Source organism: Sinocyclocheilus rhinocerous, unplaced genomic scaffold, assembly GCF_001515625.1.
Source record: "Sinocyclocheilus rhinocerous isolate Xijiao unplaced genomic scaffold, SAMN03320098_v1.1 scaffold1026, whole genome shotgun sequence".
Taxonomy (NCBI): Eukaryota; Metazoa; Chordata; class Actinopteri; order Cypriniformes; family Cyprinidae; genus Sinocyclocheilus; species Sinocyclocheilus rhinocerous.
The window spans coordinates 289,729-305,009 of record NW_015659953.1 but is presented as its reverse complement, the minus strand read 5'-3'; the positions used below and the strand labels follow the sequence as shown (position 1 = coordinate 305,009).

The 15,281-nt window shown below is 42.2% G+C and overlaps 2 protein-coding genes across 3 annotated transcripts in view; both read left to right on the top strand.

Moving 5' to 3' along the window:
- baiap2l1a (BAR/IMD domain containing adaptor protein 2 like 1a) overlaps positions 1-9,322 on the top strand; it is a 36,292-nt gene extending 26,970 nt beyond the window's left edge. For both annotated transcript variants that reach the window (XM_016533711.1, XM_016533710.1), the window contains exons 13-14: positions 8,155-8,195; positions 8,292-9,322. In XM_016533711.1, coding sequence (XP_016389197.1) covers positions 8,155-8,195; positions 8,292-8,364 — 114 coding nt within the window. In that variant the 3' untranslated portion in view covers positions 8,365-9,322. The remainder of the gene's footprint in view (positions 1-8,154; positions 8,196-8,291) is intronic.
- Positions 9,323-10,118: 796 nt separating this feature from the next.
- Positions 10,119-15,281, top strand: part of tecpr1a (tectonin beta-propeller repeat containing 1a) — an 18,589-nt gene continuing 13,426 nt past the window's right edge. The window contains 3 exon segments of the mRNA XM_016533704.1: positions 10,119-10,220; positions 12,137-12,372; positions 15,167-15,250. Coding sequence (XP_016389190.1) covers positions 12,148-12,372; positions 15,167-15,250 — 309 coding nt within the window. The 5' untranslated portion in view covers positions 10,119-10,220; positions 12,137-12,147.

Sequence of the window (15,281 nt, the reverse complement as noted above, 5' to 3'; positions counted from 1 at the left end):
CATCAGTGGTTCCCAAACTGGGCGGCGCAGAGCTATGACAAGGGGGGCGCGGCAAGGCTGAGGGATAGTGTACAGTCAGCAGATTATTTTGCAAAAGAAACCTCTGCAGGGTGATAAATACTACACTGCGTAATTTTCCCGCTTATCATGTGGCCACTTGCCTGGTAAGTAAATAATTTAACGCAAAATATTAATTTGACATTTTAATGACCCTCAACATGACTCTCAGTACCCGCTTGAGCGCTCCGTTATCAGTTGTAGTAGTTGTGGTTGTATCAATAACAGACCACTAGATGGCGTGATTGAAGAATCAGAGTTGTATTGCAGGGAGCCATGTAGAAATATAAATGAACGATGTGGTTCTGCTCTAAGCATGAAAGTTACAAGTTTGTGAAAGGACTTCCAGTGCCAGGTAAACGTAAAGCAGATGATGAATATACTAAAGATTCACAAATACCAAAACAACGTGTCTACACCAGATGCGAGCGGCACGATGTGACAAAAGCAAATAGAACCGTTAGGTTACTGACGTAACCCTGGTTCTCTGATAACATGAAGTGAGGTATCGCACTATAGGAACGCCTCAAGCGTGACCGATCGCGGAAGCGCCAATAACACCACGTCTGCCAACTATGGCAGACCAATCGCTGCAGTGATCAGGGAGTCCCGCCTACCTGTATATAAACCGCAGCTACCTGCCGTTTCGTCATACTCCGTATATCTCTTTTGCTCTTACAAAGTGTGCAGGTTCTCTGAACATACGTATACAGAGCTTGAACTGGACATAAACTGTGTAACCTCTCCTTCTCTGGGGATGAAAAAGGTGGTGGATGAAAAGCTAGCAGGTCCACTGATTAAACTGCACCAGTGTGATCAAACATTTTAAGCACAAACGCCGGGTTAGGTCTAAAAGTTACTTTTCAACCCCCCGGAGCGAACATCATACATGAGGAGTGAACTGATAAAGCATGTAGCTCACTCACCCTTTTTGCTGTAGTGAGAGCAAGTAACAGAGCCATCTTAAAAGCGAGCAGCTTCAAGGCAGTGTTATCAATGGGTTCAAAAGGGGCTTTTGAGAGCGCGTTCAGAACTACGGACAACTCCCAAGGCGGGACCAGCGGCTTCGATACTGGGTGTAGCCTACGTGCCCCTCTCATAAATCGACAGACGAGAGGGTGTTGGCCAATAGTACCCACGTTAAGACCAACATGACATGCCGAGCGGACAGATAAACCTTAACTGTAGAGAAGGCTCTGCCCTTATCCAGAAGGTCCTGCAGGAAGCACAGCACATCCGAAACTGAACACAGGAAAGGAACAATGTTTCTATCGGCGCACCATCCCTCAAACACCCTCCATTTGAGATTATATAAAGAACATGTCGAGGCAGCCTTCGCGTTCTGAATTGTGACTATCACTTTCGGAGGTAACCCAGCTGCATTCAGATTTAGCCTCTCATGGGCCAGGCCCAGAGAGCTAGTTTCTGAGGGGAGGGGTGAAAAATTACCCTCTGTGCTTGTGAGAGGAGATCCCTGCATGCTGGTAACGGCCATGGCTGGTCGTAGATCAGTTGCACAATCTCCGCAACCCACAGTCTCCCCGGCCAGTATAGCGCGATCAGAATCATTACGTTTGCATTGCCAAACCCTCCGTAGTGTCGGCTCGATCAGGCTCAATTGAGGGAACGCGTACAGTAACACGCCTGGCCACTCGTGGGCTGGAGCATCCACACCCAACAGTGCATCGTCGCCGGCCAGAGAGAAGAACAGGAGACATTGCGCGTCTTCGCGCGATGCGAAGAGATCTACAGCGGCCCGGCCAAATCTCTGCCAGACAATGAGGATCACTTGGGGGTGGAGTCTCCACTCCCCGTACAGAGGATTCCCTCTGGACCGTAAATCTGCTCCCCTGTTCATTATTCCTGGAACATGTGTCACGTGTAATGACAGGAGGGTCCTGCTGCTCCACATAATCAGTTATTTCGCTAACAAGTGAAGCTTGTGAGAACGAACTCCTCCCTGCCGATTTATGTAGGCTATCACCGTTGTATTGTCCGTCCTGACCAATACATGATGATTCTTGAGAAAATGCACAACATTTCTCAGAGCTAGTAACACTGTTAGTAGTTCTAGAAAATGTATGTGCTTCTCTCTCAGTGCAGGAGACCAAACTCCTCTCACTGTTCTGCCCTCGAACACCACCCCCCAGCCCGTGAGAGATGGATTTGAGAGAACACCTGAGAAGAGATGATGCCAACCCCTCATAGGACCTCAGATGATGCCAACCCTGAAACAACATACAGAACTACCACATTTTGCTATAAGTTTGATTGCATCATATAATAATTGCTGTTAATAGTGTTCATCGTCTGTTTGATTACGTCTTTAATTGATTTTTCCGTACATTTCTGCCATATGTACATTGACTGACAGTCACCACTGATAAGCTACCACTAAATATTGTAGAAACTTAATTTGCTGTAAAGTTGCTTTGCAATGATTTGTATCGTGAAAAGCGCTGTACAAATAAACTTGAATTTGTCGTCACTACTTTCCTTAACATAACAGGACCCGGAGGGCATCCTGTCCTGAGAAAAGACGGGGCTCTCCAATGACGAAGAGCGCTCATGCATTCTGGTGAGACGCGCACTCTGGGGCTGAGCATAACAGGACCCAGTAGGCATCCTGTCCTGAGAAAAGGCGGGGCTCTCCAATGACGAAGAGCGTTCATGCATTCTGGTGAGACACGCACTCTGCGGCTGAGACGGCTCTTGGGGCGAATGCCCTGTGACGCTGTCCAGTTCTGAAAATCCCTCATTCGCAGCAGTCCCAGGGGAACCACTGACACTGTCGAGGCCATCAGACCCAGTAGCCGAAGACACATTCTGAAAGAGACTGATCTGCCTCGTTGAAAAAAGGAGAGGCAGCTGTGAAATGTCTTGATGCGATCCTCTGATAGGAAAGCTCGAAACATCACTGAATTCAACTTGAGACCCAAGTAGACTATTTCCTGTGCAGGAGTTAGACAACTCTTCGTCTGGTTTATCTTGAAACCTAATCTCTCCGGATGCGTCACTAGTGTGTACTGTGAAGAGTGGGGCGGGGCCGAGAGCCGTGGGAACGGAGCGAGGCCGGTGGAGTAAGTGATAATGCACGATACCTGCGCCACTCACAGAGTCCCACGGAGGAGCTCTGGAAGGATAAAAGGAGGAGTGACGACAGTGCAAGACGAGAGAGGACCAGGCCTGGACTTTATTTTGTGTTTGTTTATTTTATTGTTATATTATGTTTGAATGTTCGCCGGTTCCCGCCTCCTTCTTCCCAAACTACAAACTGCGTTACATTGGTGCCGAAACCCGGGAGGAAGGAGGGACACACTGCCAGAGATCCCTCGCCAGGGCAGTCTGCAGCCATGGACGCTCGAGGCGGTGGGCTGGAATGAGTTGCCTGGGGGTCGGACGAACTCGCTGCTGGCTGCCTGGACTGTGGAGGGACGTGAGGGAGAGGAGGAGTCGCCGCCGTTCGCCTGAGGCCGGAGCCTGCTGCCGTCCGCCATGATGGGGAGGAGCAGGGAACGGGGGACTCCTGCCTGCTGCCCGAACCCGGAGGAGCCGTCGCCGTCCACCGGGCGGCGGAGGACTGTCGGGCCGTCCACCGAGGGCTATCCAGTGGCGCCACCAGGCATCAATAGGGGCATCTAAAAACTCCACCTTCTCTTTGTCAGAGAGGCCTGACAAACCCAGCCATAGCGATCTCTCTCTCTCCCACAACCGGTAAGCCCATACTCCGACTGCAGATTTGAACTGCTATGCGGGACGTGCACAGGTTTAAATCTGCGATGACACATTTCCTCCCAGAGCGCTGGGTTGGGAGATCTGGAGTCCAGCTGACGCCCCATCTCCTCAAATAACTCTGCTTGATAGGCAGTAAGGAGGGACGTTGCGTTCAAAGCACAAACGGCCAGTGCGGAGCAGGGAACGGGGGACTCCTGCCTGCTGCCCGAACCCGGAGGAGCCGTCGCCGTCCACCGGGCGGCGGAGGACTGTCGGGCCGTCCACCGAGGGCTATCCAGTGGCGCCACCAGGCATCAATAGGGGCATCCAAAAACTCCACCTTCTCTTTGTCAGAGAGGCCTGACAAACCCAGCCATAGCGATCTCTCTCTCTCCCACAACCGGTAAGCCCATACTCCGACTGCAGATTTGAACTGCTATGCGGGACGTGCACAGGTTTAAATCTGCGATGACACATTTCCTCCCAGAGCGCTGGGTTGGGAGATCTGGAGTCCAGCTGACGCCCCATCTCCTCAAATAACTCCGCTTGATAGGCAGTAAGGAGGGACGTTGCGTTCAAAGCACGAACGGCCAGTGCAGATGATTTATAGATCTTTTGAAAAACAGAGGCGGCGAAGCGCTCCGTTTTCCCTGGCAGTGAGGCTCCGGTTGAAGAGAGTGCTGCCCTGCGACTTGGGTGCAAATGATTAGCCACAGATGATTCAACATGGGGAGGATCTGTACTACATCGATGTTTCCTGTCGGCTCAATTTTTGAGTGGACTTTGCTGTTCCCATTCGCATGAACGGTATACGAGTGGAGCGACTGAGCGGAGCACACACACGCATAGAGCGGGATTATACGCAGAGCGTCACACAACGTGAAAATGAAACCTGAGCGGTGAACTAATTTTCGGCAGCCGAAATTTCGGTGCATCTCTAATTATTGGCGACATCAGAAATGGATATTATATAATAGATGCTTTTTTTTAACATTTTAGCAATTTTAAAATATTAAAACATGATTTTTTTACACGGCACCCCTGCTCTCGAGAGACGGCACCCCGGTTGGGAAACACTGCTCTAAACTCACAACTAAATGTAATAATTCTTGAAAAAATGAGGAATCACCCTCAGTGGGTGCATATACAGACATAAAAACATATTTAGTATTATTTAGGGAAACAACAAGTGATTCGGCCTTCTGTATCATTACCGGATCTTATAATTGAAAAACCAATATTACGCTTAGACACTATCAGCACCCCTTTAGTTTTGTTGACAGCTGAAGAGGAAGAGATCACTTTAAAGTATTTATTTTGGAAGCGATGCACGTCCGCTGATTTCAAATGAGACTCTTGTATAAGGGCAATAGAGACCTTTTTGCATCGTAGGTAATCTAAGCATTTGGTTCGCTTAATAGGGCTATTTAACCCATTAACGTTCCATGATAAAATATTTATAGCCATATATTAAAAAGAAAAAGCACTCCACTTCAACCAGAACTAATGCGGGAGGACCATAAAGTAATCCCCCGGAAAGATAACGGTGATAAGAACATATGCATATACAAAGGCATCTAGGCAAACAAATATATAGGCCTACACTAGACCGAAAAACTTACGTGGGCAGTCCCGGGCATAGAACAAAAAAACAAAAACAAGAACATTAACAAAATGGGCAGTAAGCAAAGAGTTAGAACACACTCTTCTACCTGCTCTCAAAGTCTTTGGATACGCGGCCAACCTAGCAGTCCGGCTCGTCCGTCAACATCTGACCCAGTCATTTTTCAGATGAAGAGACAATCAAATTTTCTTAGCAAGGTCCTTCATAGGAACTGCAGATTCATCCTCGTTCACCTCGGATTCTCGAAACGTAACCGCTACAGCTTTATTCAGAGAAGACTTTGTGGCGGGATCCAGATTGAGAGCGAACTTTTCAACCTCCGCCGGTGTCTCGAGAAGAGAAATCTTCCCTCGGTGAGTAACTTTCACTACCACGGGGTAGACCAAAAAGGATGATATCCCCAGCTAAGTTAGCTTCCTCCTCGCCAATGCCATCTCTCTCCTCTTAGATGCCGTGTGGGTACTATAGTCTGAGAAGAAAAGCAGCGGCGCTCCCATATGAAGAATTTGTCCAGCGGTTCAGGCTCCATTCAGGATTGCATTCCGGTCTGGATAACGCAGCATCTTGAAGATGAGCGTACGAGGGGTTGATTTCGAACGTTCACCGCTATAAATACGGTGGGTTCTTTCTATCTCCACTACTTTGCCAGCAAGAGAGGGAATCCATTTAGGAAGATGATTCTGTATAAATCCCAGAGGGTCATCTCCTTCTACCCCCTCTTTCAGCCCCACTAGACGGATATTGGACTGGCGGCTTTTGTCTTCGATTCTCGCCAACTTTTCCTGAAGGGAGTCCACTGCTTTTGTAGCTCCGTTAGAACAGTCCAAAACTAACCAAATGTTGATAGTTTTCCTGAGAAAAAACTGATTAAGGATACCGAGTCAGGGAGCAATCGAACTACACCGCCAGTGCTAACGGTGGGACACGTGATCTTGTTTACTGTGTTTAAAAAAAAAAAAAAATGTAGCCTTGGTGAGCATAAGAGACTTTAATCTTATAACTAAATAAAAAATAAAATAAAAAAGAGGGGGTGGGGCTTGAAAATATTTTTCTCTACAAAAGGGAGGCCCGGCAGAAAAAGTTTGGGAACCACTGGCCTACTCAAACACGCAAACAGTGGAAAAACAATGGCACAATAAAAAAAAGGCTTTTCAGGTCTATGTCCAATCCCTCACTAGTTATATAAGGTTAAAATATTTTGCCTGTAATGTTTTTTTTTCTCATATCGCAATATAATATAAATATCGCCTGGACAGTGTAAAATATCGTGATATGAATTTTAGCTCATATCGCCCACCCCTAGTATCTGGCTCCCTCTCCTGAATGACCTCAAGCCACATGTACTGCCTCAGGGCATAGCTAATTCACCTTGAATGTAATCATATGATGGTGGGCTGGTGACTCTGGTAAACACACGTGGACTGTTGTGGCAGGTCTGATGACCAAAGTCTGTCTTTTGATGAGCATTTTAAGGGATAGTTTACCCAAAAATAGGAATTCTGTCATTTACTCAATGTCACGTCATTCCAAACCTATATGCCTTTACCTTTTTGCTGTGGAACACAAAAATCTTCATGCGACTTTCTGTAAGACAAGAACTCTTATTTAATTGTCTGCCATTTTATTCCTTAAATCATGCTATGACTTACAAAATGAGTCATGTGGAGTATTTTTGGGAGGTTAGGGGGGAGTCACATGAAGTACTTTTATAGTGTGTGCTTTTTTTGTATGTGTGTGGTTTTTTTTTTTAGATTTATTTTTGGCGTTTTTGCCTTTATTTTGATAGGGCAGTAGAGTAATTACAAGAAACAAAATGGGAGAGAGAGAGAGAGAGAGGGGGCGGGATCAGGAAAGGTCCACGAGCCGGGACTCGGTGCGCTGCACATAAGGCTATTGGCACCGACGTGTTTTAGTTTTTAAGGGGATTCTTTTTCTTAGAGCTTGAGAGCCTGTGGTCATAATTTATTGTTGTTCAGAAAAAAAATAGTCATATAGAGTACTTTTATGGTGTTTTTGTTTTGTGACTATAAACTGTAGTTAAAATTTGGAATGACATGAGTGAGTAAATAATGACAGAATGTTCATTTTTGAATAGCCTACTCCTTTAATATGAAATAAGGCCTGCCTTGGTCAGATTTTAACTCTAGAATACTCCCAGTAAACCCTTCTCTCATACAGTATCTCACAGAAGTGAGTACACCCCTCACATTTTTGTAAATATTTTATTATATCTTTTCATGTGACAACACTGAAGAAATGACACTTTGCTACAATGTAAAGTGGTGATTGAGTTATTTTGAGCGGACAGCAAATTTACACTGTTATACAAGCTGTACACTCACTACTTTACATTGTAGAAAAGTGTCATTTCTTCAGTGTTGTCACATGAAAAGATATAATAAAATATTTACAAAAATGTGAGGGGTGTATTCACTTCTGTGAGATACTGTATATAAAGAAACATGTATGTTCCTTGACTGTTTACAGTTCATAGTCCCTTGAAGTGATTAGAATTTCAACGCTCAGACAGCGAAAGCAAGCGTTTCAAGATTATCAAGGTTCCTGACGTATATGATGAGGTCATAGGACACTGCGATTGTTCCAGGTACTTAGTCAGCTGGTGAAGTGACAGAATCATGTGTTGACATCCTAATCGAACCAGTCTGACGGGGAAAACCCACTCTGCACTTTAAGTTCTAAAGAATGGAAGCACAGTTTATGCTGATCACTTTTTATTCTTATTTTTGTGTTTGCAACAGGCGTCTTTGCCAAATGGTCACTCAGTGCCGCCATTCCTTGGGTGAGTATATGTTTACAGAATTAATTACCAGTATTACTACAGTGCACTAGCATTTAACCCGTTCTCTGCAATCACAATGCCTGTTTCCCTCATCAGGGGTGGGAATCCATTTGCCACAGTCAAACTACGGCCCACCATGACAAATGACAGATCTGCACCAAACATATGATGAGACTGCATGCCGCCCCTGCCCTGATGTGATGTTGTGTCTCAGAGGTTTTGCCTATATTGATGCATTGCAGATATGGCAGAGGAACCAAATGAAAGGGTTCTGTTACATCATCAATTTTAATCCTTAAAGTTTCTAAAAATGAAAACCAGCAGATTAAAATGTACAGGAGGCATTATTTATAAGAATTTTAGACTTTGATTAAATTATTTAAATTGTAACTGGATTCATACACTTGAGTTTCCAAGAGAATGCACAGCACCAAACAGGCTCTTGAATAGCTATTTTCTGACCATATTGGTCCTCTGTGTCTGGGGCCTTTAAAGGTAAACCAAAATCACAAATGTATATTTTAAGGTTTGAGTACTGCAGCCCCTATTTAGAAACATGTCGCATAACCAGATCATATTTCATTTCAAAATCCAGTGAAGTAGTGTGAGGTTTGCCAGTTGCCAAAGTGTTCTGGGTTAGTATGGATTAAATGTAGCCTTTTTTTGTTATACAGTATCATAGTTTCATTGTTTTAAAACGCTGATGTATTCCTTATCCTTAACACCTTTTTCATGTTTAAAGGAGGACCATGTAAAGACACTTAGTTGAATTGTTTATTCCTCATGTTAAAGATGAGTGCAATGTGTGGTGATAACATTCTTACTAGCTGCACAGTTGAATGTTGGCTTTTTTGGCTTTAACTGGACATCAGATCAAACTCATGAGCATTCTTCACTATGTAAGAGAAATCCTTGGGTCCTAGCTAAATACAAGATTTTTTTTTTTTTTTTTAATGAAGTCTTGTAAAGTTGTGTACATGTTATGCCTTTGCAAGCATGTTATCATGTAGGGGAAACGGTGTATTCTTTCATACTTTTTTTCTTTTTGTGTTGTTTTATTGATTCATTGCCCCTTTTCTTTTCATACCACATTACTCCGAAATAAAGATATATATGTCTATTTGAAATGTGTTGGATATTATTTTACCATTGTTCTGTTATATTTTCTCTGATAATACTATTCTCAGTAGTAGCTTAGTTGTCCTGTTCCTTGAAGAATAAAGGTGAATAATTATTCTGTCCTGATTATGAATTTTTAATTTTCTAACACATTGGATGTTTCTCTTAATCAGACCTTCACCTACAGAAAAATATCCACACTTTGATGTTTTGTATTTTTCTCTTTTACCTCAAAACTTCACCAAAAAGGCATGAGAATGCAGTTAATATAATCACAATATAACAGGAACATAGTCTCTGACAGATTTTATTAAGCAATCCATAGTCTTCCGTTTAAAGATACAGTACACGACTACAGAATGGTGCAACAAAAGTAATTATCCTATATGGGTGGTGCTCAGTGCAAAAAAGTTTAAAGTTTTAAGACCTCCACACTTTTGGAAAAAAAGGAATGTTGCAAAATGCTTCGATTTTGGAATGTTTTTTTCTCTCTTTAATGTTTAAAATTAATTGTTATTTGAGGGTGTATTTATATATAGAGAGATGGAAAGAGAGATTTTAATAGTAATAATAATAATATAATGTAACAGAAGTGCTAATAATATATATTCGTGTTAACATTAGAGGTTTAACGGAAAGAAAATATGAAGATGGGGTGTGTGGGGGCACCATAGTAACAACCTCTACCATCACATTATGTTTTAACCTTTATACAGTCTATGGTTTTAATGAGTTATTGGCGCCCCTTGCCGGGCCGATAAGCTATTGCTGCCAATGCAGCAATCCTGCAACTTCCTGTTTGAGATCTCTGTGTTGTCAATATCGTGCAATTCACAAGATTTCGCAAAGCCGAATAGTCTCAAAATGACAACATAAGCTAGTGCTTACAACCTTGACACAGATTAGGTATGTAAGTAACGCTGGCTACAGTTGATATATATCTATAAGTTACTGAGGATGCATAAACTGCCATGATTTTTACCTTCCTGTTGTAATGGACATGCACCTGTCACTGCGGAAGACAGGCAGCTGCAGTCATTCATTTCAAAATGTTTCTCTTCTTACTGTATCATAGTCGTATTCCAGTTTTTTGCAGATAACAAGCTATTGTCAAGTACTCTAACGTTACAGGCGTATTTCTTATGTGCTGTCATTGCTAGCTAGCGTGCTATCCGGCATTACCTGCTTCAACACACAAGCGTTCAACAACAACAACATGCATTCTCAAAATATATATGTTGCTTTAGTAACGTTTTTAACATTTTGAACTTCACTAATAAAAAAGGTACAAAAAAATACAACGGTATTACCAGTATTGTTTTTTATGTTTTTGTTTTTTTGTTTGTTTGTTTTTACATAAATGGTACGTTACTCCCAATTTTTATTTTTACCATAGTATCTGCCATAGTAATTACTACTTACTTACTCAAACTATTAATATGATGGCATTTTGTGAAGTACCTTGCAGTGCTGCTATGTTGATAATAGTAATTAAAGGGGTCATATGATGTTGCTAAAAAGAACATTATTTTGTGTATTTGCTGTAATGAAATGTGTTTATGCGGTTTCAGGTTCAAAAAACACATTATTTTCCACATACTGTACATTATTGTCTCTCCTCTATGCCCCGCCTTAATGAAATGCGTCGATTTTTACAAAGCTCATCGGTCTGAAAAGCAAGGTGTGCTCTGATTGGCCAGCTATCCAGTGCGTTGTGATTGGCCGAATACCTCAAGTGTGTAACGGAAATGTTACCATATTGTGATGCCCTGTCCGGCCAGAGCGACAAGACAAAAACATTAAAACCCATTATAAACGAGGCATTTGTTGCATCCAGTGGGGACATAATTACGGATTATAATGACATATACTGTCTTTTTACGCATTGCATCGTGCCGTGTAAACATAAAACCATGTCTGCATTTGTGATCGGAGAAATTACAAACAACAAGCGCTACTCTACACTGCTCAAAACTCGCGTTTGAATTGTCAGTGACAAATTCTTTAATATAAAAAAAACGTAATTTCAGTCTGTGAGTCAGAACAGCCGGAATTGTAGTCTACTCTACCAGGATCAGGAAACAGTCCTCCATAAAATGTGCTGCACACATCTGAATATTTGGGTTGAACTGTTCTGGAACGGTGTTGTAAATACAACTTAACCACTGATTTCTAGTCCTCTTTTGGAAGGCCAAACAAAGTAGTTTCACTTTCACAACGAAACACACAGCGGGCTAGAGTGAGGAACGGCCGGCGGGCTAGAGAACGGTGCGGCCGGTGGGCTTGAGTGAGCGGCGGCGGGCTAGAGTGATCGGAGGCATTGAGACTTTAGTCTTTGCAACTTTACAGATCTTCTTTATGCACCAAGAGCTTGTATCACTTCAAAGAGAAAGGAAAAATTGAAATCGCATCATATGACCCCTTTAAATATAGTAATCATTCAGTACCATGGCATTATAATCTCATACTGTAACATGCTTAAACATGGTACCACCACAGTAGTGTTTTGTAAGGGTAGTCTGTGATTTATTTGGAGCTTTTTGGTGTATTGCTGAGATCATGGGTTTCAGTTATAGCTTAGAAGGCAACAAAATAGCAGTTGTCAACAGGTCAGCACTGTTTTGGCAACATGAGGAACAGTAATGAGAATCAGCTGACTGCAGATCTGCTATCAAAGCAGAGAAAAGAGTAGGCAGGAAATTCTGCTTCATTTGAGAGCAATTCACTTTGTGTCCTTGTTTGCTTCTAAACACTTTTTGTAGCCATAAACTGATGCTGAGGTGTTTGTTTATCTGCAGATTTCTGTGTTTTGTCTTTTGCAGCAGGGTGCATCATGCCGAGCTCCCTCCTGTGGGCTGTTGATGTGTACGGGAGGGTTTATAGCCTTTCGACAGCGGGACAGCAGTGGGAGCATTGTCGCGATGCCCACTTGGAGTTCAAGCGTGTTACGGCTATACAGCAGTGCTGCTGGAGCATTGCCTGTGACCACCAAATCTATCTGTACGTCCATGCCAGTGATGTGCCCATCCGCTACCAAGAGGAGACATATGAAAACCAGGTGTGCTCAATAGTAATATACAGACTGTTAAAAGTATTTGGAAAAAATCCAGCAAATCATTGTTATGGGGTTCAACCAACAAGCAGAAAAAATATATACAGGAAATTATATCAAAGAGAGGGCCCATGCAGACCATCATTACTGTGTGTTTGGGCTAATAAGTCTTTTAAATATCTGATAATTTGGCCTTTTCAGTTCAGGTTTTACAGTGTCATGTGGTGTTACTCCATAAAAACACAATAATATTAATGAATTAATAATTAATGATACATTTATATGCTATTATTCAAAAGTTTGAAGTTTGGCATGTGCAAACATTTTTAAATGATAAGAATGTAAAAATTAAGTCTATTATGCTTACAAGGGCTTTATTTGTTTGATCAAAATACAGTTATTTTTACATTTTAAAATAACAGTTTTTAATTTGACTTTATTTCCTTTAAGAATGTATTCCTGTGATGGCAAAGCTGAATTTTCAGCAGCAATTACTCCAGTCTTCAGTGCCACATCATCCTTCATAAATCAATCTAATATGCTCATATTTGGTGCTCAAGTAAAATTTCTTATACAGCTGTGCTGCCAAATAATTTTGTGGAAACTGATATATTCTTTTTTTTTCAGGATTCTTTGATGAATCCATTTATTTGAAATAGAAATCTTTTGTACCGTTATAAATGTCTTTACTGTCACTTTTGACCAATTTAATGTGTCCTTGCTTAAAAAAATTCTCCACATCACAAACTGTCAAACACATCTTACCAGCAAACATACACTTGCTCATGTCTTTCTCTCTGCTCTCAGAGGCAGAAAGTCTCCAAACTCATCCTTTCCAATCATCCTACTACTTGTCCGCTTGATCCTATTCCATCTCATCTCCTTCAAGCCATTTCTCCTTCAGTTGTACCTGCACTCACTCACATCATTAACACATCCCTTCAACACTGGGGTCTTTCCCTCAGCATTTAAACAAGGTCGGATAACCTCTTAATCATAAACAACCTCGGATCACTACTTAAAAAACCCACTCTTAACCCAGCACTTTTAGAAAACTACAAATCAATATCCCTTCTTACCTTCATTGTAAAAACACTTGAACGAGTTGGGTTCAACCAAGTCTCGGGCTTTCTCACACAGAACAACCTTCTGGACAGCAACCAGTCTGGCTTCAGAATTGGACATTCAATCGAGACTGCCCTGCTCTTGGTTGCTGAAGCCCTAAGACTGGCAAGAGCGGCTTCCAAATCTTCAATACTTATCTTGCTGGATCTGTCCAGCACGGTGCTTTTGACACAGTTAACCACCAGATCCTCCTGTCAAACCTCATGGCAAAGGGCATCTCAGGAACTGCACTCCAGTGAATCGAGTCTTACCTCTCAGATAGGTCCTTCAAGGTATCTTGGAAGGGTGAGGTGTCCAAGTTACAACATCTAGCTACTGGGGTGCCTCAGGGCTCAGTTCTTGGACCACTTCTCTATCTACATGGCATCACTAGGTTCTGTCATTCAGAAACATGGCTTTTCATATCACTGCTATGCTGATGACACTCAACTCTACCTCTCATTCCATCCTGAATTTCACAGACCACATTGCTAAAACTGCCCGGTCCTGCAGATTCGTTATCATTAGGAAGACCATGCCCTTTCTATCAGGACATGCTACACAACTCCTTGATCAAGCTCTTTTTTTGTCCAGGCTGGATTATTGCAACGCTCTCTCGGCAGGTCTTCCAGCCAGTTCTATCAAACTTCTGTAACTAATCAAGAATGCGGCAGCAAGAGTAGTTTTTAACGAGCCGAAAAGAACTCATGTCACACCTCTGTTCATCAACTTGCACTGGCTACCAATAGCTGCTCGCATAAAATTCATGGCATTGATGTTTGCCTACAAAACAACCAATGGATCTGCACCACTTTACCTAAATTCACTACTTCTGACTTATGTGCCCTCCAGAAGCTTGCGTTTTGCAAGTGAACGGTGCTTTGTAGTGCCATCCCAAAGAGGCACAAAATCACTTTCACGGACTTTACTTTAACTGTTCCCTGCTGGTGGAATGGCCTGCCCAACTTGATCCGAGCAGCTGAGTCTTTAGCCATCTTCAAGAAACGTCTAAGACACATCTCTTCTATTTACATTTGACCCTTTATCACTAGAACTCTCTATTCTATTTCTATTCTATCTTATTTATACTTATTTAATTAAAAAAAACTAACACTAGCGTTCTCTATTCTTTTTCTATACTATCTACTTGTTTTCTTTTTAATTATTATAAAAATAATAATAACTGGACCCTTTAACACTATCTCTTTCTATCTACTTTTTATTATTTTTATTTATTATAAAAATAAAAACCTTGCTATGTGTACTGTGTTAGCGACCCCTAGTGGTGACATGTCTATATTTAAGCAGAGCATGTGTTGTTCAGCCATTATGTGGTGAGGTGTTTGAGAGGGCACACAGACGATACCAATCTACATCCACACTCCATTTATTCTTGCTCTTTTGTTGTTTTGATTGCTTCTGTTGCCCTCATTTGTAAAGTTGCTTTATATATATATAACCTTATTATTAATATTATTATTTTTATAAATATTAGCATTTATTTACTCACATGTATTCAAGGTGTATGAAAATAAGTTATAAGTATTCATTGCAACATGAATACAAAGAGTACATGCTAAAAACTTTGCACATGTGATTGAAACTAGATTTTATCATAAACACTATTATTTTTCGTTAACCCTAGAGCATTTGTTATCAAATGAGACTCACTTTTGTGTTTCCTGTTCCTTGACAGAGATGGAACCCTGTAGATGGCTTCTCGGACCGGCTGTTGCCGAGTGACCGCTGGCAGTGGAGTGATGTCACAGGGCTGAAGCACCAGCCTCTGGGTGACTTTCAGCTGCACTCTG